The sequence below is a fragment of the Scyliorhinus canicula genome, chromosome 6 (assembly GCF_902713615.1).
Source record: "Scyliorhinus canicula chromosome 6, sScyCan1.1, whole genome shotgun sequence".
NCBI lineage: Eukaryota > Metazoa > Chordata > Chondrichthyes > Carcharhiniformes > Scyliorhinidae > Scyliorhinus > Scyliorhinus canicula.
Genome location: NC_052151.1, coordinates 53990900 through 54017237, shown reverse-complemented (window position 1 = coordinate 54017237; position 26338 = coordinate 53990900). Strand labels below are relative to the sequence as shown.

The window sequence follows — 26338 nt, the reverse complement described above, 5'->3', positions numbered from 1 at the left end:
CCCGGCGGGACTGGCGGCGCGGGCGAGCTCCGGAGTTCTGGGGGGGGGGGCGCGGGGCGATCTGACCCTGGGAGGTGCCCCCACGGTGGCGTGGCCCGTGATCGGGGCCCACCGATTGGCGGGCGGGCCTGTGCCGTGGGGGCACTCTTTTTGTTCCGCCTCCGCCATGGCCTTCACCATGGCGGATGCGGAAGAGACCCCCTCCCCTGCGCATGCGCCGGTATGACGTCAGCAGCCGCTGACGCTCCGGCGCATGCACGGACTTACGCCGGCTGGCGAATCCTTTCGGCCCTGGCTGCCATGGCGCCAAAGGCCGTTCACGCAGCCGTCTCCGGAACCACTCCGGCGTGGGCCATGCCCCTCAATGTGAGGGCTTGGCCCCGCACCTTTGGGCCGGCCCGACGCCGGAGTGGTTCACGCCACTCCGACACGCCGGGACCCTCCACCCCGCTGGGTAGGGGAGAATCCCGGCCCTGGTTTAAAGAGAAATCGCGAAGTTACTCCAGTACTATCTGCATATTGTTGCCGTGGCAGTTTACACACTCAACAACGGGTTATTAATCTTTTCCTCAATACATAAGTATTCAGTTTATTTTCCTTCAACTGGCAGAACGTCGACCTCTCTCTACGTCGACCTCTCCGCGCCGCCCCCTTCTCCTCGCCATCCCCCTCTCCCCCCGCCGTCCCCCTCTCCCCCCGCCGTCCCCCTCTCCCCCCGCCGTCCCCCTCTCTCCCAGCCGACCCCCTCTTCCCCCGCCGTCCCCCTCTCCCCCCGCCGTCCCCCTCTCCCCCCGCCGTCCCCCTCTCCCCCGCCGTCCCCCTCTCCCCCCCGCCGTACCCCTCTCCCCCCGCCGTGCCCCCTCTCCCCCCCCGCCGTGCCCCCTCTCCCCCCCGCCGTGCCCCCTCTCCCCCCCGCCGTGCCCCTCTCCCCCTCCGCCGTGCCCCCTCTCCCCCCCGCCGTGCCCCCTCTCCCCCCCGCCGTCCCCCTCTCCCCCCGCCGTCCCCCTCTCCCCCCGCCGTCCCCCTCTCCCCCCGCCGTCCCCCTCTCCCCCCGCCGTCCCCCTCTCCCCCCGCCGTCCCCCTCTCCCCCCGCCGTCCCCCTCTCCCCCCGCCGTCCCCCTCTCCCCCCGCCGTCTCCCTCTCCCACCGCCGTCCCCCTCTCCCCCCGCCGTCCCCCTCTCCCCCCCGCCGTCCCCCTCCCCCCCCCCCGCCGTCCCACTCCCCCCCCCGCCGTCCCACATCCCCCCCGCCGTCCCACTCCCCCCCCCCGCCGTCCCACTCCCCCCTCCCCCTCTCCCCCCGCCGTCCCCCTCTCCCCCCGCCGTCCCCCTCTCCCCCCGCCGTCCCCCTCTCCCCCCGCCGTCCCCCTCTCCCCCCGCCGTCCCCCTCTCCCCCCGCCGTCCCCCTCTCCCCCGCCGTCCCCCTCTCCCCCCGCCGTCCCCTCTCCCCCCGCCGTCCCCCTCTCCCCCCGCCGTCCCCCTCTCCCCCCGCCGTCCCCCTCTCCCCCCGCCGTCCCCCTCTCCCCCGCCGTCCCCTCTCCCCCGCCGTCCCCCTCTCCCCCCCGCCGTCCCCCTCTCCCCCCCGTCCCCCTCTCCCCCCGCCGCCCCCCCCTCCCCCCGCCGTCCCCCCCTCCCCCCGCCGTCCCCCTCTCCCCCCGCCGTCCCCCTCTCCCCCCGCCGTCCCCCTCTCCCCCCGCCGTCCCCCTCTCCCCCCGCCGTCCCCCTCTCCCCCCGCCGTCCCCCTCTCCCCCCGCCGTCCCCCTCTCCCCCCGCCGCCCCCCTCTCCCCCGGCCGTCCCCCTCTCCCCCCGCCGTCCCCCTCTCCCCCCGCCGTCCCCCTCCCCCCCCGCCGTCCCCCTCTCCCCCCGCCGTCCCCCTCTCCCCCCGCCGTCCCCCTCTCCCCCCGCCGTCCCCCTCTCCCCCCGCCGTCCCCCTCTCCCCCCGCCGTCCCCCTCTCCCCCCGCCGTCCCCCTCTCCCCCCGCCGTCCCCCTCTCCCCCCGCCGTCCCCCTCTCCCCCCCGCCGTCCGCCTCTCCCCCCGCCGTCCCCCTCTCCCCCCGCCGTCCTCTCCTCTCTCCCCGCCGTCCCCTATTTCCCCGCCAACCCGCTTGCTCCCCACCATCCCCGTCGCCTTCCCGCCGTCCTCTCTCCCCACCGGCCCAATCTCTCTCTTCCCACCCCCCCCCCCGCAAATGAAATGACCCCGGTCTCCCTTCACCCACCTCTCCTGTCTCCCCACACTCCCCGGACTCCCCGCTGCCTGTTCTCCCCTCTGTTGGTCCTTCCTCTTCTTCTTTTTCTTCTTCTTCTCCTCCTCCTCCTCCTCCTCCTCCCCCCAATCCCCTGGCCTCCTTGTGACACAGAAAAGTAAACACTTGGCAATAGTCTAAAGAAAGGTGACAGCATATTGACTGACATCATACAGGTGTACCGGATTGTCTTGTTATAATCAAAATAAAAGCTTTAGTTGGATTATGTAGCAACCTCCCGTCTGAATTTTAAAACTTATATTGTGTAAGTTTAAATATCGTACATTGCTAAGTTACTATATTCGTAAATTAAATAAGTTGTAAAGTAAAGTATATTTAAAAAATATGGAAGAAATATGCTAACTCTTTCTCTGTCCCTCCCACTCATCGACTCTCCTTCTCATTGTGTCTTCCACTTCTCGCATCTCCAGCTCCCAACCCATAAACTCCCTGACCCTTCTGTTTCCGAACCTCCCGGGACCATTGTCCACCTACTATCCAACCCTCCCGCTGACCACTTCCCTCTCTCTGGCCCCTGCTGTGAGCGAGGGCTCAGAGGATGAATGATGAGAAGCAGGGAGCAACCTACAGAGCTGCCGAGTGGTGGGAGTAAGCCGCAAGTGATGAGGCAGCAATTGGTTGATCAGCCAACAGAAGGTTCAGCGGTGGCCGGGGGTGTGGGAAAAGCCACTCCAAAATGACACCGATTGGGTCAGCACCCGACCAGGAAACTACATTAATGAGAATCCAATGCACAGTACTAAATCGAAGCAACCTAAAGTGGGGCAACTCCATATTGCCCATTTAACATGATTGCCAAAAGTTGAAATTACTGTCCGTCATGACCTGTTCAACTTCACGCATGTAGCTGTTCAGAAGAACCATCTGGGAAAAATTGGGTGCAGGCAGCACTCTTTATTGGCCTAAAACCCTGCTGATAAATGCCCATATCTAAATTACTCTGCCATCAAAAAATATAGGCTGCTTTGCGCAGCCAAGCTTGTACACATAACTGGATAAAGCTGAATAAATTATTAGGCAAGCATTCTGGAGACGTCTGAAGCGTAGTTTGGGCAATAAAATCAAAATGTGCTGGAAGCACTTAGCACGTCAGGCAGCCTGTGCGAAGACAAGAAACAGTTAGTGTTCCAGATCAATGGCCATTTCATTTATTATGGATCTCTTTTTCTAGTGACTATTCAAGTGACTATTCCGACTGGACAGCAGATGCCGGCATTAACCTCCAGCCCCCAAAGAAATCTTCACGACAACAAGCAAAAAAAGCTGTCAGCAGTTCAGAAGACGAAGGAGAAAAAGAGAAAGGGAAAGAAAAAGAGACCAAGAAGGAAAGGAAGAAGCATAAAGAGGATAAGGATGGCACAGCACCTCCAAAGATCAGAAGAAAACCGAGGGAGAAAAGAATAAAGGTGATGGTCTACTTGTGAAGATTTTTCCGTTCCTTCAGTAGAATCAATTTAAGAGAGCGTGTCTGTTTGATAGTTACTTAAGCTAATAGATTGCACTACAGAGGCCGTTTGCAAATAGCTGCACTGGAGAAATGTGATTGATAGAAAATGTTGTGATTTTATAGGGACCACCAGCTGGAGTCATACCGAAGCAGGGAGAAACTCTGGAAGAATGGCTTCCACCTGTGTGGATTACTGATACTATGCCCAGGCGCTGCCCTTTTGTACCACAAATGGGAGATGAGGTATTATAACTTTACGCTTTTACTGCTATGATAACTGCTTACTCTTTTATTTCAACATGGGATACATATGGCCAGGTTGGTCTGGTTCATCTCACTGCCGTGAGAAAATCCCTTCAGTTTTATTAATTTTCACCTTTGTATTTTACAATGTTCTCTTGTTGTGCATTGTTCTGAGAATTTAATGTATGGCTCATCGATCATACTAATATCTGAAAATAGTGTACCGTTTATCTTTTGACTTTCCCATTCTTCTCTTGTAGTCTCCCATTACTCATTATGGGAATGGGCTGCAGGCTACTTCCAGTCTTGTGGCTCGTTGAGCTATCAGATAACATGCTGGCCCTACAGCGGGCTGCGATGAGGGCATCCATGATCGCCCTGCCCATGCGATCCCTTGTCTCCAGCTGGCCTCCATCCTCCGGCTTCTCCTCAGCCTCTTCCTCGACTCCCCTCTGGACGTTCAGCTCCTCCAAGTCTTCATCAGTGAGGTTATCGCCCTGCTTCTGAACCAGGTTATGTAGGGCATAGAAGTCCACCACGATGGGGGAGACCCTTGGGGACTATTTTGTAGGGCCCCGCCGGACCTTCAAGGCAACAAAAATACACCTTGAGGAGGCCAATGCTCTGCTCTGTCACAGACCAGGTGGCACTGTGAGCCTCGTTGTACCAGGCCTCTGCTTTGGTTTCAGGCCTCTGCACTGGCCTCATCAGCAATGACCTCAGTGGGTAACCTTTGCTCCCAACAAGCTATCTCTGCAGCCTGGGGTAGCCTCAGAAATTCTAGAGATTTGCAATTGCCCAAGGATGAAGCAGTCATGCACGTTCCCTGGAAAGTGTGCACCCACATGCATGAACCTCATCTGGTGCTCGCACACCAGCTGGACATTAAGGGAGGGGAACTATTCCTGTTACCATTGCGTGCGTTGAGAGACATGAATGCAGTCAATCACGCCCTGAAGCTGTGGCAGACCAGATATGGTACCAAATACCACAGCCCTTTGTTCCTGTTGGGCCTCGCCCAGGTCAGAATGAATGAAGTCCGATGCCGTTGCGTAGAGTGTATCCTTGACCTCACGGATGCACTTATGGGCCAATGACTGCGAAATACCACACAGGTCACCCGTGGGTCCCTGGAACGTACCCATTGCAAGGAAATTGAGTGCTGCCATGACCTTCACGGCTGCAGAGAGCGGATGTCCTCCGCCTCCACATGGTGCTACGTTGGAAGGAATATGCCACTCTCCCTGGTGAGGCGGGGTTTCTTGCGGCGCATGTCCAACAGGTCCACGAAAGAGACACCACCCTCTGTTCCTTTGGTGTGGCCGCCTGCCCTGCCGGCCCCTGGTCTCCTGGCGCTTAGTGTTCCCTGGGTGCTTCATTCGTTGCTGCTCGAGCCTGGTGCTGCTCCAGCAGTGTAATCAGCAGAGATGCCAGCTCCATTCTGATATCTCTTGGTAAGCTGCGAGGAATTGGAGAGAAAGAGAGATAGACAGTCAAGTAGATGTCTCAGCCACTCAACTACAGTACCTCCCCTTACCCATTGGCCTCCTGGTCCTGGAAGTAGCCAATCCTACACCTCACCTGGCTACTAGCGCTCACTCATATATCTCCGATGCCCTTCCATTTCTATTGCATGATCGGTCCTGGTCAATGTGTTCACCCTTTGAGAGTCTGGCTTTCACCTCTGGTTGTCTCCTGCCTTATTCTCTGCATCATTGGGAATTCTGACAGGAGGTTTCCATGGTCTCCCATCCCCCATGGGCAGGGCCAACTGGATGGTGATGTCCTCCTTGAGGGCTAATGGATCCTCTATGGCAGGTGCTAGGGTTTGGCACATATGCAGACACAGTCCCTCTTGATCCAGTGTACCAGAGGTTTATCCTTGAACCCTGAATATTCACCCCTATCCTTGACATTGAATTATTTTAGTTGGTCGATCCTTGACTGAGACTGTGTGCAGCTGACATTGTTAAGGCTTAACTCATGATGGGCAATTAGTTTGATGAGCGTGAAGCTCAGGAATGTTAGAGGCCACAATTGTTTTCTGTTTCAGGGATAGGCAAGGCTCATATTCATCCTTCTTACTCAGGCTGCATAATTCTGAGATTTCACTGCTGTCAGGCCTCTAAACGCCTGGACAGCTACTGCTTTAATTTTCCCCGGAGCTAACCCGTGGGCTCGGTCCCCTAGGACTCCCTGGTATTAGGTGGAGACAGTGATGCTCTCCTCCTTCCTTCATCTCTGAGGTCATTGTGCCTGGTTTCCGTTTTTAAAAAGTAGTAGTAATTTGTGCCCGCGTGACCTCGCACCTGGTGGGTGGGAAGATTTAATGAGGTCTGGAGATTTGACTTTAATCTCTCTAAACACATTATAATAAGTTCAAATTGAGGCAAATCAGGTTCGCACGCTTCCTGGGTGTGAACCCGATCATGTCATCGGGGAGATCCCAGAAAGATTGGGCTCTGAAATGTCATTGATGCAAATCCTGTTTTTGGTCTCGCAATATTTTACAGCCATTATGGATTTTGCACCCACAGCTAACGGGGCCCACTAAATCCCGGCCACATGTCATTGTCAAGCAGAGACTGTTAATAGTCCATTACCACAAACTGCTCTTAATTTGGTACTATTATAATCTGCACGGGTCTTACGGGGTGAGGATGATCAACTACTCCGTGGATCTTGCAGAATACCAGCTCCCCTGATAATGGAATGGGGGACACTTAACAATACTTGGTTTTGGGACTTCCGGTTGCGGCTATGCGGAGCTAAGCCGCACGTTCGGCAGCTTCTGCCAGGAACGGACTTTTGGGCTCTTTTTAGGGCTCCCAGCAGTACTTGATCGACAGTTCCCGACATGGGACGGTGTCAGCAGCAGATCCCCAGTGTTCTATGGTCTGGACCAGGAGTGGGGCGAGCAAAATAGCGGTGGCAGCGCCTAGGAAAAAGCGGGGGAAGAAAAACAAGATGGCGGCCGGCGGAGGCAGTGGGCGCAGGAGCAGCAGGAGACTCTCTAGCGCTGCTTTCGGGAGCTCAAAGTGGAGACGCAGACAGCCCAGGGGGTGGCAATCCGGCAAGCCTCTGAAAGAGAGGATGAGGCCTCAGCCCTCGCGGTAAAGGTGGAGATGCATGAGGCGCTCCATAAGAAGTGGCAGGAGCGGTTCGAGGAGATGGAGAACTGGTCGAGGTGGGAACATTTGCGGATCCTGGGCCTCACGGAGGGGCTGGAGGGGTCAGACCTGGGGGCCTATGTGGTCGACTTGCTGAACTCGCTGATGGGAGCTGGGTCCTTCCAGGGCTCCCTGGAGCTGGAGGGGGTCCACAGAATACTGGCCAGGAGGCCCAAGCCGAATGAGCCGCCACGGGCTGTGCTGGTGCGGTTCCACCAGTTCGTTGACCGAGAGTGCGTGCTTAGGTGGGCCAAGAAGGAGCGGAGCAGCAAGTGGGAGAACACGGTGGTGCGGATCTACCAGGACTGGAGTGCGGAGGTGGCTAAGCGGAGGGCCGGGTACAACTGGACGAAGGCGGATGCTCCACAGAAAGAGTGTGAAGTTTGGCATGTTGCAGCCGGCGTGTTTGTGGGTCACCTACAAGGACCGTCACTTTTACTTCGAGTCCCCGGAGGAGGCGTGGGCCTTTGTGCAAGCCGAGAAGTTGAACTCTAGCTGAGGGCCGGGGGTGGGGTTTGTATGTAACTGTGTTAATTTTTGGTGGGGGGGTTCTCTGTTTTATGCTGGTTGTGTGTTGTTTCTAGGGTGGGTGGGGCGCTGTTTTTTTGCGTGGGTTCGGTGGATGGCTCGAGTCGGGGGGTAGACTTGGAATGTGGGGAGCTGGTGGTGGGGGCCGACAATGGGAGCTACCCTAGAGGAGCCGGGGTTGGGCAGGGTGAAAGCGCAGGGTTTTTCTTTTGTTTCCCGCGCTGAGGGTTGATGGGGGCGGGGTCGGAGCTGAGAAGCGCAGGCTTTTTTTCCCCGCGCAAGAGCGGGAGGGGGAAGAGGAGGGTCTGCTGATGGGCATGGGGGAGGAGAAGTAGCCCCACGTTTGGGGGGGGGGGGGGGGGTGGTCGGAGATGTGGCGGGAGTCGCCGGGGTCAGCAGAAGTTAGCTGGCTCACGGGAGTGCTATGGAGGGAGTAACGCGGCTGGGAGGGGTCCTAGCCTTGGGGGGGGGGGGGGGGGGGGAAGAGAGAGATGGGGGGGGGGGGGGGGGGGAGAGAGAGAGAGAGAGATGGGGGGGGGGGAATACCGGGTTGCTGCTGAAATGGCCAGGAAGGAGCTGGAGTATGCAGGGGGGGCCGGGTTGGGGGTTTGCCGCTGTGGGGAACGGGCCGAGCGGGGGGCACTGGCCTGGGGCGGGCAGGGGATGGGTTATGGCTAGTCGGCAGGGGAGGGGGGCAGGGAGCCCTCTGATCCGGCTGATTACTTGGAATGTGAGGGGGCTGAATGGGCCGGTCAAACGGGCCCGGGTGTTTACGCACCTGTAGGGGCTGAAGGCGGACGTGGCTATGCTCCAGGAGACGCACCTGAAGGTGGCAGACCAGGTTAGACTGAGGAAGGGATGGGTAGGCCATGTGTTTCATTCAGGGCTGGATGCAAAGAATCGGGAGGTGGCAATCCTGGTGGGAAAAAGGGTGTCGTTTGAGGCATCAAAGGGGGTGCTGACAGTGGCGGGAGGTATGTGATGGTGAGCGGCAAGCTGCAGGGGGAGCGGGTGGTGCTGGTGAATGTCTATGCCCCGAACTGGGACGATGCGGGTTTTATGCGGCGCATGTTGGGCCGCATTCCGGATCTGGAGACGGGAGCCTGATATTGGGGGGGACTTTAATACAGTGCTGGATCCCCCATTGGATCGATCCATGTCCAGGACGGGCAGGACGCCCCGCGGCGGCTAAGGTATTGAGGGGGTTTATGGACCAGATGGGAGGGGTGGATCCTTGGAGGTTCGCGAGGCCGAGGGCCAGGGAGTATTCATTTTTCTCCCACGTGCATAAAGCCTATTCCCGGATCGATTTTTTTGTTCTGAGCAGGGGGCTGATTTCGAGGGTGGAGGATGCCGAATATTCGGTCATAGTCATTTTGGATCATGCCCCGCACTGGGTGGACCTCGAGCTGGGGGAGGAGAGGGACCAGCGCCCACTCTGGCGCCTGGGGGTGGGGCTGCTGGCAGATGAGGAGGTGGGCGGGCGGGTTCGGGGGTGTATCAAGAGGTACCTAGAGGCCAATGATAATGGGGAGGTCCGAGTGGGGACGGTTTGGGAGGCATTGAAGGCGGTGATTAGAGGGGAGTTGATTTCCATCCGAGCCCATAGGGAGAGCAAAGAGAGAGGGAGAGGTTGGTGGGGGAGATGGTGAGGGTGGACAGGAGATACGCAGAGGCTCCGGAGGAGGGATTGCTGGGGGAGCGGCGTAATCTTCAGGCCAAGTTCGACTTACTGACCACCAGAAAGGCGGAAGCTCAGTGGAGGAAGGCACAGGGAGCGGTTTATGAATATGGGGAGAAGGCGAGTAGGATGCTGGCGCATCAGCTTCGTAAGCGGGACGCAGCCAGGGAGATTGGTGGAGTGAAGGATAGGGGAGGGAATGTGGTGCAGAGGGGGGTAGACGTTAATGGGGTCTTTAGGGACTTTTATGGGGAATTGTACCGGTCTGAACCCCCGGTGGAGGGGGAGGGAATGGGGCGCTTTTTGGACAGGCTGAGATTTCCGAAGGTGGAGGAGGGGCACGTGGAGGGGCTGGGGGCGCCGATTGAGCTGGAGGAGCTGGTCACTAGGATAGGCAGCATGCAGTCGGGGAAGGCGCCGGGGCCGGATGGGTTTCCAGTTGAACTTTATAAAATGTACGCAGACCTGCTGGGCCCCCTGTTGGTTAGGACCTTTAACGAGGCAAGGGAGAGGGGGACTTTGCCCCCGACTATGTCACGGGCGCTGATTTCCTTGATCCTTAAGCGGGACAAGGACCCCCTGTAGTGTGGATCATGTATGCCGATCTCGCTGTTAAATGTGGATGCCAAGCTGTTGGCGAAGATCTTGGCCACAAGGATAGAGGACTGTGTGCCGGGGGTCATTCATGAGGACCAGACGGGGTTTGTGAAGGGAAGGCAGCTGAACACCAACATACGTAGGCTTCTGAATGTTATAATGATGCCGGCGGTAGAAGGGGAGGCGGAGATAGTGGTGGCATTGGACGCGGAGAAGGCCTTTGATAGGGTTGAGTGGGGGTACTTGTGGGAGGTGCTGGAAAGGTTCGGGTTCGGGGAGGAGTTTGTCAGTTGGGTGAGGCTGCTATATGAGGCCCCGATGGCGAGCGTAGCCATGAATAGGAGGAGATCGGAGTACTTTTGGTTGCACCGGGGGACGAGGCAGGGGTGTCCCGTGTCCCCCTTGCTCTTTGCGTTGGCAATTGAGCCCCTGGCCATGGCGTTGAGGGAGGCGGGGAATTGGAGGGGTCTGGTGCGGGGTGGGGAGGAGCACCGAGTGTCACTTTACTTGTTGCTTGTTGCTATATGTGGCGGACCCAGTGGGGGGAATGCCGGAGGTGATGAAGATTCTCAGGGAATTTGGGGGCTTTTCAGGGCACAAGCTCAACCTGGGTAAGAGTGAGTTGTCCGTCGTGCACCCGGGGGATCAGGAGGAGGGGATTGGTAGGCTCCCACTGAAAAGGGCAGGGAGAAGCTTTAGGTACCCGGGTGTCCAGGTGGCTGGGAGCTGGGGGGCCCTACACAAACTTAACCTCACAAGCTGGTGGAGCAAATGGAGGAGGAGTTTAAAAGATGGGACATGTTGCCGCTGTCGCTGGCGGGCAGGGTGCAGTCAATCAAGATGACTGTGCTCCCAAGGTTTTTGTTCCTGTTCCAGTGCCTCCCCATCCTTATCCCAAAGGTCTTTTTTAGGAGGGTCAACAGGAGTATTACGGGGTTTGTATGGGCACGCGGGACCCCGAGTGTGAGAAGGGTTTTTCTGGAGCGGGGCAGGGATAGGGGGGTGCTGGCACTGCCTAACCTCTGTGGGTACTATTGGGCTGCCAACGCAGCGATGGTGCGTAAGTGGGTAATGGACGGGGAAGAGTATGGAAGAGGATGGAGATGGCGTCCTGTCTGGACACGAGCCTGGAGGCGCTGGTAATGGCGCCGTTGCCGCTCCCTCCAACGAGGTATACCACGAGCCCGGTGGTGGCGGCTACCCTCAAAATTTGGGGGCAATGGAGACGGCATAGTGGGGAGGTGGGGGGCTCGACGGAGTCCCCGATACGGGGGAACCACCGGTTTGTTCCAGGGAGCATTGATGGCGGGTTTCTTAGCTGGCACAGGGTAGGTATTAGGAGGCTGAGGGACCTGTTTGTAGATGGGAGGTTTGCGAGCCTGGGTGAGTTGGAGGGGAAGTTTGGGCTCCCCCGGGGAACATGTTTAGGTACATGCAGGTTAGGATGTTTGCCAGGCGGCAGGTGGAGGGGTTCCCCTTGCTGCCCCCGCGTGGGGTACGGGACAGGGTGCTCTCGGGGGTGTGGGTTGGAGGAGGGAGGATTTCGGACGTGTACCACGTAATGCAGGAGGTAGATGAGGCCTCGGTGGAGGAGCTGAAGGGTAAATGGGAAGAGGAGCTGGGTGAGGAGATTGAGGAGTGGACGTGGGCGGATGCCCTGGAAAGAGTGAATTCCTCCTCTTCTTGTGCGAGGCTTAGCCTCATACAGTTCAAGGTGCTACATAGGGCTTATATGACCGGGACGAGGATGAGCAGGTTCTTCGGGGGCGAAGACAGGTGTGCTAGGTGCTGGGGGAGCCCAGCGGACCATGCCCATATGTTCTGGGCATACCCAGCGCTGGGGGTATTTTGGAATGGGGTAGCGAACACGGTGTCGAGGGTGGTAGGATCCAGGGTCGAGCCAGGCTGGTGACTCGCGATATTTGGGGTAGCAGTGGAGCCGGGAGTGCAGGAGGTGAAAGAGGTTCTGGCCTTTGCGTCCCTAGTAGCCCGGCGGAGGATTTTGCTTCAGTGGAAGGATGCGAGGCCCCCAAGCGTGGAGGCCTGGATCAATTATATGGCGGGGTTCATCAAATTGGAGAGGGGGAGGGAGGGAGGGGAGGGAAGGGGGAGGAGGGGGGGAGGAAGGAGAGGGGGGAGGGAGGGGAGAAGGGGGGGGGGGAGGGAGGGAGAAGGGAGAGGGAGGGAGGGGGGGGGGGGGGGGGGTTTGTTTCGGTGGAGGGGAGAAATGTGTACATGTGTTTGTTGAATATGCCGGGTGCTAATCTATTTCTTGTTTTTGTAGTTACTGGGGGTGGGTTTTTTCTCTCTCTTTTGTTGTTGCTAATACTGTTTTCTTGTTGATATTTTCTGTTTTTGATACTTTGTGAAAATCTTAATAAAAATTATTTTTAAAAAAAACAATACTTGGTTTTGTATAAATAGAGTCAGCCAGTAAGGCACAGACTAGAGAAGACCCAGTAGTAAACTACTGGAGCTGTACATAATTATTGTAAAATAAAGGAAGTGTTTGCCCTTACAAATTCTACCGAATTGACACTATTAATCAGGTGGCCATAAGGATGGTGCAGAGAAAGGGGCGGCTGGGTGTTCCTGAAGCACACAGAGTCCACCAACATTGTCAAGGCCTTCTCTGCCTGGAGTGCATTATTGTCTCTTTCAATCATTGATAACTTGAGTTTTATTTGTGATTTGTTTTTGTTTAATGCAGTGCCCCTTTAAGGGATTATCCCTTTTGTCCCTCAGTTTATTTGATTTAGTTTACTTGGTTCTTTGATTTACCTCACAATAGGGTAAAGAAAGGGATACTTGTGTTCTTTTGGTTTTGATCCATATTGCATGGGTAGATTTTTTTGTGTGTGTTGTGCTTGATTTAGTGTTGCTTGATATTCCTACTACATGTCTTAACTGAGAAAATGTTCCATTCCATAGCACTAATATCTGTCATTTTGATGAACGCACAACTATATCCCCACCAAAAAAAAACTGCCAAGTCCCTCCCTGTTATATTGATTCCAAGATTCAAACTCTGCATTTCATGCAGATAACTGTGTGAATTATGCATGAGTGATTGCTTCTAATGTGATTTATAATATATGTGAAAGCATATTTTTACTAGGAAATTTTTATGTATATGTGAAAGGAGTGCTTTTTCATGCATCTGTGCTAAAGATAGCATTTTTTTCCCCATATCTACTTCCAGTAAATATAAGTTTTAACATGAAGATAAATTAAAATTTTAGTTCTGCTTGCAATATATATCTCATCTGACAAATTGAGGAATTTTCATTGGTCATGGTTGACTTATTATACATTGGCCCAGGAATCTTCCTTTACTGTCTGTGCTGAATCATTGCTTTGTAACATAAATTGATTGTTTATTTTATTGTGTTGTTTTGGGAATAACAAGCTCGCTACAATTTTTTCAATGTTTGAATTCTAGGTCTACTATTTTCGACAAGGCCATGAAGCCTATGTTGAAATGGCTAAGAAGCTAAAGCTTTTTCGTATAAATACTAAAAAGCAGGCGTGGCACAAGATGGATTTACGGGTAAAGTATTTTTGGAGACATGTCGGCAGTTTGTCTGAGATCATTTGTACAGGTAACGTTCATCAGGACAGTAGCTTAGAGAACCTTGGAGAGAGAGATTCTTGCCTAAAATGCCTTGTGGTGGTAATAATGAATTGATGTCCATTGTCCTTGCAGAAAGTACACTGTAACCTCCTGTATCGGGGCCCTTGTGCATACTGAGATTTAACTTTTGTTGTTGGGTCTGCAGAATGGCTCATGTTTGACTGTCTCTCCAATTTTATCCCCATTCTTCCCATCTCCCACCCTCCACACATTAAAGTTTGGAGGTACTTGTCCTCCCTGTAACTGCAAGGGGCACTTTGAGTATAAAAGAGACTCATTTTGTTACATCTCCAACCCCCATTCCTCTCTGCCAGCTGTTTTGTGTTAACAATGGATGGGGCAGATGAAGGAATATCAAAAGGCTCAGGGAAGTCCACCTCTCATTGATTTTATCAATATTTGTAAGATATTGAACCTAGTGGCTTATGTAACAATGAAGTATCCAGAAGCTGTGCTAACATTAGGCAGGATCTTAACTTGTATCCAAGCTGTATAAGTAGAGGTAGGAAATTCAATGAATCACACCTTCTTTCTGCCTTTAAAGAGGAGAGAGCTAAAGATAGATAATATGTCTTCAACATGAGTGTCCTTGACTCCATCCCGCAGCAAGCTACCCGTCACCACCTCAGCACAAGCCAAACCCGGCACGAGGTAGGAAAGGCCGTCCGAGAGCTAAACAACAAGGGGACAGGAGTTGATGGAACCCGACTGAAGTACTAAAGAGAAGCATTCTTCTAAGGAGGAGAACATGCCAGGAGATCTACGCGATGGAGGAATTTCCCTGCTGTCAGCCACAGGAAAGGTCTTTGCAAGTTTCCTCCTTAATCACCTTCTTACTGTGGCTGCCTCCCCAAGTCACAATGTGGATTTTGCCCACTAAGGGCCACAACAGACATGATCTTCAACATAGGGCAACTACAAGAGAAATGCAGGGAACTCCACCAACCCTTGTATATTGCCTTTTTTGACCTCATAAAGGTCTTTGACACTGTTGTCTGCGAGGGATTGTGGAGCATCCTCCTCTTTTTTGGCTACGCCAAATGTTTGATGCCATCCTCCTCCGCCTTCTCCACAATAACATGTAAGCCACGATCCTCACCAATGGATCCACCACAGACACAATTCGTGTTTGGACTGGGGTCAAGACAGGCTGTATCATTGCACAAATGTTCTTCTCAATCTTCCTTGCTGCAGTGCTCCATCTCACCCTGAGCTAGTTCCCTACTGGAGTGGAGTTAAACTACAGAACAAACTGGAATCTGGTCAGCCTCGCCCATCTGCAGGCCAGATCCAAGGTCGCCCTATCCTCTGTCATTGAACTACGGTATGCAGACAATGCATGCATCTGTGCACACTCGGCCGAGCTTGAAACCATCATCCACACCATTACTGGGGTGTATGATAGCATGAGTCTTACGCTAAGCATCCATAAGACAAGGCCCTTGACACATCTGTCCCTGACACACACCACTGGCCCCTGGTTATCAAACCTGGACCATTTTTCATACGCTAGGAGCCTACAGTCAAAAAGGGCAGTCTTCAATGCCAGCGCAGCTTTCGGTCACGCAAGGAAGAGAGTGACGACAAGGACCTCAGATCTAGCACCAAGCTCATAATCTACAGAGCAGTCGTAATAACCTCCTGTATGTCTCAGAGATGTACTATGTACAGCAGGCGCATCAAAACCCTGGAGATGTACCACCAGCGCTACCTCGGCAAGATCATGTAAATCCACTGACATAGAACATACAGTGCGGAAGGAGGCCATTCGGCCCATCGAGTCTGCACCGACCCACTGAAGCCCTCACTTCCACCCTATCCCCGTAACCCAATAACCCCTCCTAACCTTTTTGGACACTAAGGGCAATTAAACATGGCCAATCCACCTAATCTGCACGTCTTTGGACTGTGGGAGGAAACCGGAGCACCCGGAGGAAACCCACGCACGGGGAGAACGTGCAGACTCAGCACAGACAGTGAGCCAGCGGGGAATCGAACCTGGGACACTGGCGCTGTGAAGCCACAGTGCTAGCCACTTGTGCTACCGTGCTGCCCTGAACTAAAGCATTGACAATGTTTGATCAGCTCCGCGAGGTGGACCACATCATCTGTGTGCCTGACATGCATCTCCTGAAATAAGCGTTCACTTGGACCTTCGACAGAGCAGGTGAGCCCCAGGAAGGCAGAGGAAACGCTTCAAAGACACCCTCAAAGCATCCTTGGAAAAAGTGGGGGAAAGAAAACCCCCACCCAAACTGCTGTACCCCTGGCCCAAGGCCTCCCGATGTGGAGTAAAAGCATCTGGGAAGGAGCTGAACAGTTTTGAGTTTCATCGCCGAGAGCAAGATGAAGCCAAGGTTCAAGAGTGAAAGGACCATATGGCAACCCAGACACTGCACCCACCCGCTTCTCCAATCGCTGCCTGTCCCAGCTGTGACAGACTGTAAGCCGCGCATTGGACTCCTCAGGCACCTCAGCCATTTTTAGTGTGGAAGCAAATCATCACCGACGAGGAGAGATGGCCTGGGATTGCCCGCTCTGGGTAGTTCTTAAAGAATTATGAATTATAATGCTCGTTTGTTGGTGGGTTCAGCTGTGGATCTCTGGTCAAGTTTAGCAGGTTCTCCCTGTTGATTTCCTCTCCTGCCTCCGACAGGGCCTTATTCACAACAAGTGTTGGGGGCGGGGGCGTGGTGAGGGCCTTATTCACAACAAGTGTTGGGGGCGGGGGCGTGGTGAGGGCCTTATTCACAACAAGTGTTGGGTTCAGGGTAAGTTCAGAGCGTGCATACTATGTTGGCGAACAGAAGCTCTACCTCTTTGAATTTCTTATTGAACATGATTAGGAAAATCCCAAACCTGATTATGGCCCTTTGTCCATGCCAGATGCCAGACTGATGAAAAGAAAATCACTCTGTGTAACGAGCTTTTTCCTTTTACTGAGAAGCTGGACTCGATAAATAAAATGCAGGAATCTGCCACCGGGTTGCTCTTTAAATGATTAAATGCAAAGTCCTACAGTGTAAACCCACTGTTCTAAAGGTCCTGCTAAAACCAGATGTACTCATCTCTGATGCAGACACAGCCACAGTTAAAGGTACAATATCAAATATATTTTTACTTTTTGCAGGAACAAGAGCTGGTGAAAATAGTTGGGATCAAATATGATGTGGGACCCCCGTCTCTGTGCTGTATCAAACTAGCTTTCATTGACCCAGACACGGGCAAACTGACAGGAGGCGCGTTTTCTATGAAGTAAGAGCTGTTTTTTTTTCATAGGAAGTAGTAATTGGACCTTGATAAATGGAATTGCCATCTGCACAGCGGGCTCGGGGGTGGGGAGGGGTTAGTTGGTGAGGTTGGTTCCGGTCTGGCAAAAAACATTGTCAGGAGAGGTGGCCAGAAACCCAGGGCAGGAAGCCCAAGATATCCCCTTGTCAGTCAGAGAGCAGTCACTCTCCACCTGATATAATAGCAATAATGTAACTGAGTTTTCAGGAATTCTTTTGACCCAGCTCCTTCTTACCGCCAATATTCACAGTTCCTTTCAGAAGTTAACATTATGTCGGGTACCAAATTGCACTATGGGTATACCAAGAGATTCAGGGGCACAGCCTTTCATTCGCTGATGCTGCTAGAAATTCAGTTGTTAAAATGGCAATGAGCAGAAAGTAGTTCATCGGAGGTTGGGGGCGAGGGGAGATGGAGAGAAAGAGACAGTACAACCTATTGTACCATTCCAGGCCGGACTGCTCTCTAGCTTCCACACAGAGGTCATATTTTTATGTGGGAGTGGAGTCCCTTTAGTCAGTGGGTCCCTGTGGGGGATCCATCTAGTTAGGGTGCCTCTGTGTGGGGTCCCTCTAGATGGGGGTTCCCTTTAATAGGGGATCCAGGTGGGGGTCCCTATTAAGTGGGTCTCGGGGGTGGTCTCCTAATTAAGTGGGTCCCTAGAGGGGTGGTCTCCTAATTAAGTGGGTCCCTGGAGGGGTGGTCTGGTAGAGGAGGAATGGCCAGGTGTAGTACATTGTTGGGAGTGGGGTGGGGGGTGGGGTGGTGGTAGCCCTTAGATGGGCTCTGGGGGCACCCCCGAGGCCCACCGCAAGGTCCACCATGCCAGGGAAATGCTGGTAGAAACCACAAGTGATCCACACTCGCGTGATTCCTGGCCGCGGGAACTGGAGAATCAATAAGAGCCAGAGCATTAGGTGCCAGGCCTGCTAAATGTATACAGTTTGGTCATTCCAGGGCAGCACGGTGGCCTAGTGGTTAGCACAACCGCCTCACAGCGCTGAGGTCCCAGGTTCGATCCCGGCTCTGGGTCACTGTCTGTGTGGAGTTTGCACATTCTCCCCATGTCTGCGTGGGTTTCGCCCCAATAACCCAAAAAAATGTGAAGAGTAGGTGGATTGGCCACGCTAAATTGCCCCTTAATTGGAAAAAATAATTGGGTAATCTAAATTTTAAAAAAAAGACCTAATTCCATTCATTTACATCCTCCCGCTGGCGCATTGTCATGAATCTTGATTCTGGCGTGTGGGGGAGGGGCGGGGGGTGCGGAGCATGAGTTCGGGCACGGATCCCAATTTTGCGATTCTCTGGTCCATCGTGAACCCCGATACTCGTTTAAGCCAATGTAGAACGCAACTCATTATTAAAATAAAATTTATTATTATTTCCACCTATTTATAATGGACAAAGGATTATTACATCACAGGAACAGGCCCTTCGGCCCTCCAACCCTGCACCAACCATGCTTCCCGTCTGAATAAAATCCCCATCCCTTCTCGGGTCCATATCCCTCTACTCCCATCCTATTCATGTATTTGTCATGACTCCCCTTAAAAGTCATTATCGTATCTGCTTTCACTACCTTCCCCAGCAGCGAGTTCCAGGCCCCCACCACCCTCTGTGTCAAAAAACGTACCTCATACATCTCCTTTAAACCTTGCCCTTCGCACCTTAAACGTATGTCCCTTAGTAATTGACTCTTCCACCCTGGGAAAAAACTTCTGACTATCCACTCTGTCCATGCCACTCATAATCTTGTAGACTTCTACCAGGTCGCCCCTCAACCTTCGTCATTCCAGTGAGAACAAACCACGTTTCTACAACCTCTCCTCATAGCTGATGCCCTCCATACCAGGCAACATCCTGGTAAATGTTTTCTGTATCCTCTCCAAAGCCACCACATCCTTCTGGTAGGGTGGCGACCAGAATTGAACACTACATTCCAAGTGTGGCCTAACTAAAATTCTATAAAGCTACATAAAACTTGCCAATTTTTAAACTCAATGCCCCAGCCGATGCCTTCTTGACTACCTTCTCCACCTGTGTTGCTACTTTTAGTGACCTGTGTACCTGGACACCTAGATCTCTCTGCGTAGCAATACTCTCAGGGGTTCTGCCGTTTACTGTATATTTCCCATCTGTTTTAGACCTTCCAAAATGCATTACGTTGCATTTGTCCAGATTAAACTCCATCTGCCATCTCTCGGCCCAAGTCTCCAATTGATCTATATCCCGCTGTATCCACTGACGGTCCTCATCGCTATCCGCAATTCCAGGAAACTTTGTGTCATCTACAACTTACTAATCAGACCAGTTACGTTTTCCTCCAAATCATTTGTATATATTATAAACAGCAAGGGTCCCAGCACTGATCCCTCAGGAACGCCACTAGTCACAGCCCTCCAATCAGAAAAGCACCCTTCCATTGCTGCTACTCTGCCTTCTATGACCTGGCCAGTTCTGTTTCCATCTTGCCAGTTCACCTCTGATCCCATGCTACTTCACCTTCTGTATCAGTCTGCCATGAGGGACCTTGACAAAGGCCTTACTGAAGTCCATGTAGACAACATCCACTGCCCTACCCTCATCAAACATTTTTGTCACTTCCTCAAAAAACTCTATCAAGTTAATGAGACACGACCGTCCCTTCACAAAACCATGTTGCCTCTCGCTAATACGTTCATTTATTTCCAAGTGGGAGTAAATCCTATCTCGAAAAATCCTCTCCAATTATTTCCCTACCACTGATGTAAGGCTCACAGGCCTGTAATATCCTTGCTACCCTTCTTAAACAAAGGAACAACATTGGCTATTCTCCAATTCTCTGGGGCCTCCCCTCTAGCCAGTGAGGATACAAAGATTTCTCTCAAGGCCCCAACAATTACCTCCCTTGCCTCTCTCAGTATTCTGGGGTGTATCCCATCAGGCCCTGGGGACTTATCTACCTTAATGTTTTTCAAGACCCCCAATACCTTCTCCTTCTTGATCTCAACATGATCCAAACCATCTACACACCCTTCCCCAGACTCATCATCCACCAGATCCTTCACTTTGGGGAATACTGACCAAAATACTAATTTAATACCTCGCCCAATTCCTCTGGCTCCATGCATAGATTCCCTCCCCTGTCTTTGAGTGGGCCAACCCTCTCTGGCTACCCTCTTGCACTTCATATATGTATAAAAACCCTTGGGATTTTCCTTAATCCTGCCGGCCAATGATTTTTTGTGACCCCCTTTTTAGCTCTCCTGACTCCTTGCTTAGGTTTCTTTCTACTTTCCTTGTATTCCACACATGCTTCCCTCCTAGCCATGACAAATACTTCCTTTTTCTTTTTGACTAGGCTCAATTTCTTCATTATCTAAGGTTTCCACAAAAAGGAGTAGATTTCACTTGGTAAAGTCAAAGGAAATAGAAATTGGGAGAGTTGTGAAAAGGGCTGTCAACTCGCCATCATCTATTTTCTATTGTCACATAATCAAAGATTTACTCCAGTGTTCCCCAGTGCTGCAACCTAGTTCACTGCACTCATGATGGAGTCAATCATTACGCAGTTGTGATTTCTACTTCAGCATGCTCTGTATACCCCAGTGCTGCAACCTAGTTCACTGCACTCATGATGGAGTCAATCATTACGCAGTTGTGATTTCTACTTCAGCATGCTCTGTATACTTTCTAAATGTCTCATCAAATGTCGGTATTGGGCAAAATGTCTAAAAATCTTTAATAACCTGCTGCCGATTCCATGGGGGGATTTCTGCTCCTTTTTCCCGGGGGGGGGGGCGCAACCAAAAATCCCGCAATGACGTAACGGAAATCCCAACTTCCACAATAGATTAAAATATCATTATCAGGTTTGTAGCTCTTCCTTCTCTCTCTCTCTCTCTTCCCCCCCCCCCCCCCCCCCCCCCCCCCCCCCCCCCCCCCACCACCACCAGTTGGATTGCCTAATCATGTTGGCGTGAGGGCATGTCGACTTGAATCACGGCAGATCCCGCCAGAGGTGCACCAGTGAATACAGCCCCCAGGGGGAGAAGATCATACCTGGCGGTAACCTGGCACTGCCCCCAGGAAGTTGGGGGGGCTATTTGATGGATTGTTGCATGAGTGTGTGCTCTGTTGGGAGGAGGGGGTGGGAGCTAGATGGGTTCTGATTTAGACAGCGATGAGGAGGAATTTCTTCTCTCAGTGGGTAGTGAATCTGTGGAATCCTTTGCCGCAGAGAGCTGTAGAAGCTGGGTCATTCAATATGTTCAAGCCTGAAATAGACAGATTCTTAATAATAATAATCTTTAGTGTCACAAGTAGGCTTGCATTAACACTGCAGCTACTGTAAAAAGCCCCATTCTGTTGCCTGTTCGGGTACAGAGAGAATTCAGAATTTCCAAATTATCTAACAGCATGTTTTTCGGGACTTGTGGGAGGAAACCGGAGCACCCGGAGGAAATCCACACAGACACGGAGAACGTACAGACTCCGCTGGACCCTGGCCCTGTGAAACAACAGCACTAACCACTGTGCTACCGTGCCGCCCATCAGTCAGGGAATCTTAAGGATAAGGCGGGAAAGTGGAATTGAGGATAATGTCAAATCTGTCATCATCTCATTGAATGGCAGAACAGACACGTTGGGTCGAATGGCCAATTTCGGCTCCTATGGCTGAGTGTGTTTATGACCTTATTGAGGAGTATTCCTGCTGTTTTGTTGAGAGGGAAAAAAAGATTGTGTTGTGTGTAAAGGATTTAGTCTTTGTGTTCGTTTTTATCTTGCCTGTAGGTACCATGATATGCCAGATGTAATTGATTTTCTAGTGCTGCGTCAGCAGTTTGATGAGACAAAATCTCGACGATGGAAGATTGGTATGTAAAGGCGGATCAAATGACTTTCGTTTGTTTTTGAGTGTTCTGTTTGGCATTGGTCATAAATTCCAAAGCTCATTATTTCAATGACTATAGTAGCAGAAAAGCTATTGGGTGTCACCTCTGGTTAATAGCTCCTGTTTGTATCTGTCTTGCAGAATTGTGATCGACTTTGTGACATTGAAGAAAGAAACCTAATAACCCAAATGCACATGCTATATAGCAGTTTAACAAAAAATAAATAGGAGTCAATTATTTTAACATGAACATGGCATTGACAATGCATTGCAAGTATTCAACCCAGAACTATGCACAGCTGATCTGACTGTGTCCCACAAAATGAGGCAGCTTATGGTATATTTTAATGGTTTTCAAGGTGCAGAATTCAATAAGCTGCCAGGGATGCATTATTTAGCAAAAAATAGCCATGAAGTGCTTCTGGTTGCAGATTCTACAACCTGCATTTTGCACTGGACCGAGGCAAATTAATGCCACGGTATACAAAGGAGAAGAATCTATATTTTGTTTTCCATTTCTGTAGCTAGAATTGGAGTGGGTGCCATATTTAAATTGCTCTCAGGCCATAATTACACAACATTTACAGGTTGTGTATTGTATTCGAGTACTTATTTTCTGCTTGTTGACCACACTGGCAGGCCTTGGGTGCTCAGTGAGGTTTTGATCTCAATGACCAATATTTCAGGGTTGCATTACATCAGCATGTCCCCTCTTTTATCTACTGCATTCATTCCAAAGTTCCCAGCGAATATATGTTAGGAATGTGTGGGTGTTGCACTTGCATTAGATTGCTCATTATATGATCAAATATCATCATTTTTAAAAAATGGTGTATTTGGCTCACTGTAAAGTTTCACTTGAATATTCATGTATTTTAATAAAATACTTGCACAGGGTCTCCCACAGTTCGACATGAAATTATTGAAATTTAAACAGGACATTGTGGAGCCAATAAGGCGACCCCAATTTTGTAAAATAGAACAAGTAAATATAAATGGAAAGGAGGAATGTGGGGAGAGGGCTGGGGAGTGGAAGTACATGAATTGCTCCTGAGGAGAGCCAGCATGGACTGGATGGCCTTCGATTAAATTATGTGCCATAACGATTCTATAGGTGAGAAATGGGCGATCCTACAGGGGGGCTATGGAAATTTCCAGCACTTGACACTTAAATGAACTAGTGTGCCATTTGTTTAAGATTGTCTTGGAATTATTTTAGTACAGTTGACAAGAAGAGGCTTTTTATGCTGATATGAATACCTGTGTTCTTTTTTCCTCTAACACTTTAGGTGATCGATTTCGGTCAGTGATTGATGATGCATGGTGGTTTGGGACCATTGAAAGCCAGGAGCCTCTACAGCCAGACTATCCCGATAGTCTATTCCAGTGCTACAATGTCTGGTACGATAGAGCACTGTGACTGTATGTAAAGTTAAACGTAAAACATCTAACCGCCTCTTGAATAATTCCAAAGTATTTGCTTCCAGTACCTTACCCAAAAAGCATTCCAAGAGTTAATTCACCACTGATTCACAAATTGGTAACAAGTGACATACGTTTGGAATTAGTACTAAGACATAAAAAGGATTTAAAATTTTTCCGTGGATAGGATTACTAGGATGTGTGAAATTTGCGTATCTATTGAAGCTGAATCAACTGTTAGATTCAAGAGAGAGCTCAGTAATTGGGGATTCCCACCATAAACAGTGCAGTTTTTTGCTTTTGTATTAATTTTGCATGTTCAGCTCCTGTCCTAGCAAATTCAAGACATTTGCTGAGCAGGTTCCAGTATGGACTTCATTGCACTTACACATACTGAATTTCATCTGCTATAATTATGTCTACGCAGTGTGTGAACAAGTATTTTGCATCTGTCTACATGTTAGACACTAAAACATCATAGAAAATCAAGGGGCAAGAGGAGGGAAGAATTTAGGACTATCGTGAGAGCAAAAGTACTTGAATATTGCTGAAAAGAGAGACATGTTCCCAAAGTTTTGCACCTTGCGCTCATCAGAAAGAGCAAAAGAATGCCTAATTTCAAACTGACAGCAATTTACACTGCAACAACATTCTATAGAGAAATACAGCACAGAACAGGCCCTTCGGCTCACGATGTTGCGCCGAACTTTTGTCCTAGGTTAATCATAGAATTTTGGACAATTTTTCATGGCCAATCCACCCAACCTGCACATCTTTGGACTGTGGGAGGAAACCGGAGTACCCGGAGGAAACCCACGCAGTCACGGGGAGGATGTGCAGACTCCACACAGACAGCAACCCAAGTCAAAATCGAACTTGGGACCCTGGAGCTGTGAAGCAATTGTGCTATCCACAATGCTACCGTGCTGCCCTTAAGAAGTTAACCTACACTCCATTATTCTACCCTAATCCAAGTATCTATCCAATAGCCACTTGAAGGTCCCTAACTTTTCCGACTCAACTACTACCACAGGCAGTGCATTCCATGCCCCCACTACTCTCTGGGTAAAGAACCTACCTCTGACATCCCCTCTATATCTTCCACCATTTATCTTAAATTTATGTCCCCTTGTAATGGTGTGTTCCACCCGGGGAAAAAGTCTCTGACTGTCTACTCTATCTATTCCCCTGATCATCTTATAAACCTCTATCAAGTCGCCCCTCATCCTTCTCCGTTCTAATGAGAAAAGGCCTAGCACCCTCAACCTTTCCTCGTATGACCTACTCTCCATTCCAGGCAACATCCTGGTAAATCTCCTTTGCACCTTTTCCAAAGCTTCCACATCCTTCCTAAAATGAGGTGACCAGAACTGCACACAGTACTCCAAATGTGGCCTGACCAAGGTTTTGTACAGCTGCATCATCACCTCACGGCTCTTAAATTCAATCCCTCTGCTAATGAACGCTAGCACACCATAGGCCTTCTTCACAGCTCTATCCACTTGAGTGGCAACTTTCAAAGAACTATGAACATAGACCCCAAGATCTCTCTCCTCCTCCACATTGCCAAGAACCCTACCATTAACCCTGTATTCCGCATTCAGATTTGTCCTTCCAAAATGGACAACCTCACACTTGTCAGGGTTAAACTCCATCTGCCACTTCTCAGCCCAGCTCTGCATTCTATCTATGTCTCTTTGAAGCCAACAACAGCCCTCCTCACTATCCACAACTCCACCAATCTTCGTATCATCTGCAAATTTACTGACCCACCCTTCAACTCCCTCATCCAAGTCGTTAATGAAAATCACAAACAGCAGAGGACCCAGAACTGATCCCTGCGGTACGCCACTGATAACTGGGCTCCAGGCTGAATATTTGCCATCCACCACCACTCTCTGACTTCTATCGGTTAGCCAGTTTGTTATCCAACTGGCCAAATTTCCCACTATCCCATGCCTCCTTACTTTCTGCATAAGCCTACCATGGGGAACCTTATCAAATGCCTTACTAAAATCCATGTACACTACATCCACTGCTTTACCTTCATCCACATGCTTGGTCACCTCCTCAAAGAATTCAATAAGACTTGTAAGGCAAGACCTACCCCTCACAAATCCGTGCTGACTAGCCCTAATCAAGCAATGCCTTTCCAGATGCTCAGAAATCCTATCCCTCAGTACCCTTTCCATTACTTTGCCTACCACCAAAGTAAGACTAACTGGCCTGTAATTCCCAGGGTTATCCCTATTCCCTTTTTTGAGCAGGGGCACGACATTCGCCACTCTCCAATCCTCTGGTACCACCCCTGTTGACAGCGAGGACGAAAAGATCATTGCCAACAGCTCTGCAATTTCATTTCTTGCTTCCCATAGAATCCTTGGATATATCCCGTCAGGCCCGGGGGACTTGTCTATCCTCAAGTTTTTCAAAACGCGCAACACATCTGCCTTCCTGACAAGTATCTCCTCAAGCTTATCAGTCTGCTTCAAGCTGTCCTCTCCAACAATATGGCCCCTCTCGTTTGTAAATACTGAAGAAAAATACTTGTTCAAGACCTCTCCTATCTCTTCAGACTCAATACACAATCTCCCGCTACTGTCCTTAATCGGACCTACCCTCGCTCTAGTCATTCTCATATTTCTCACATATGTGTAAAAGGCCTTGGGGTTTTCCTTGATCCTACCCGCCAAAGATTTTTCATGCCCTCTCTTAGCTCTCCTAATCCCTTTCTTCAGTTCCCTCCTGGCTATCTTGTATCCCTCCAGCGCCCTGTCTGAACCTTGTTTCTTCAGCCTTACATAAGTCTCCTTCTTCCTCTTAACAAGACATTCAACCTCTCTTGTCAACCATGGTTCCCTCACTCGACCATCTCTTCCCTGCCTGACAGGGACATACATATCAAAGACACGCAGTACCTGTTCCTTGAACAAGTTCCACATTTCACTTGTGTCCTTCCCTGACAGCCTATGTTCCCAACTTCTGCACTTCAATTCTTGTCTGACAGCATTGTATTTACCCTTCCCCCAATTTTAAACCTTGCCCTGTTGCTCGCACCTATCCCTCTCCATTACTAAAGTGAAAGTCACAGAATTGCAGTCACTACCTCCAAAATGCTCCCCCACTAACAAATCTATCACCTGCCCTGGTTCATTACCAAGTACTCAATCCAATATGGCCTC

At 51.1% G+C, this 26338-nt stretch overlaps 1 protein-coding gene across 3 annotated transcripts in view; it reads left to right on the top strand.

Annotated features, from left to right (window-relative positions):
- Window positions 1–26338, top strand: part of LOC119967148 (pleckstrin homology domain interacting protein) — a 322696-nt gene that overhangs the window by 216452 nt on the left and 79906 nt on the right. For all 3 annotated transcript variants that reach the window (XM_038799297.1, XM_038799295.1, XM_038799294.1), the window contains exons 23-28: window positions 3439–3673; window positions 3838–3957; window positions 13376–13483; window positions 16698–16822; window positions 21635–21717; window positions 23024–23135. In XM_038799297.1, coding sequence (XP_038655225.1) covers window positions 3439–3673; window positions 3838–3957; window positions 13376–13483; window positions 16698–16822; window positions 21635–21717; window positions 23024–23135 — 783 coding nt within the window. The remainder of the gene's footprint in view (window positions 1–3438; window positions 3674–3837; window positions 3958–13375; window positions 13484–16697; window positions 16823–21634; window positions 21718–23023; window positions 23136–26338) is intronic.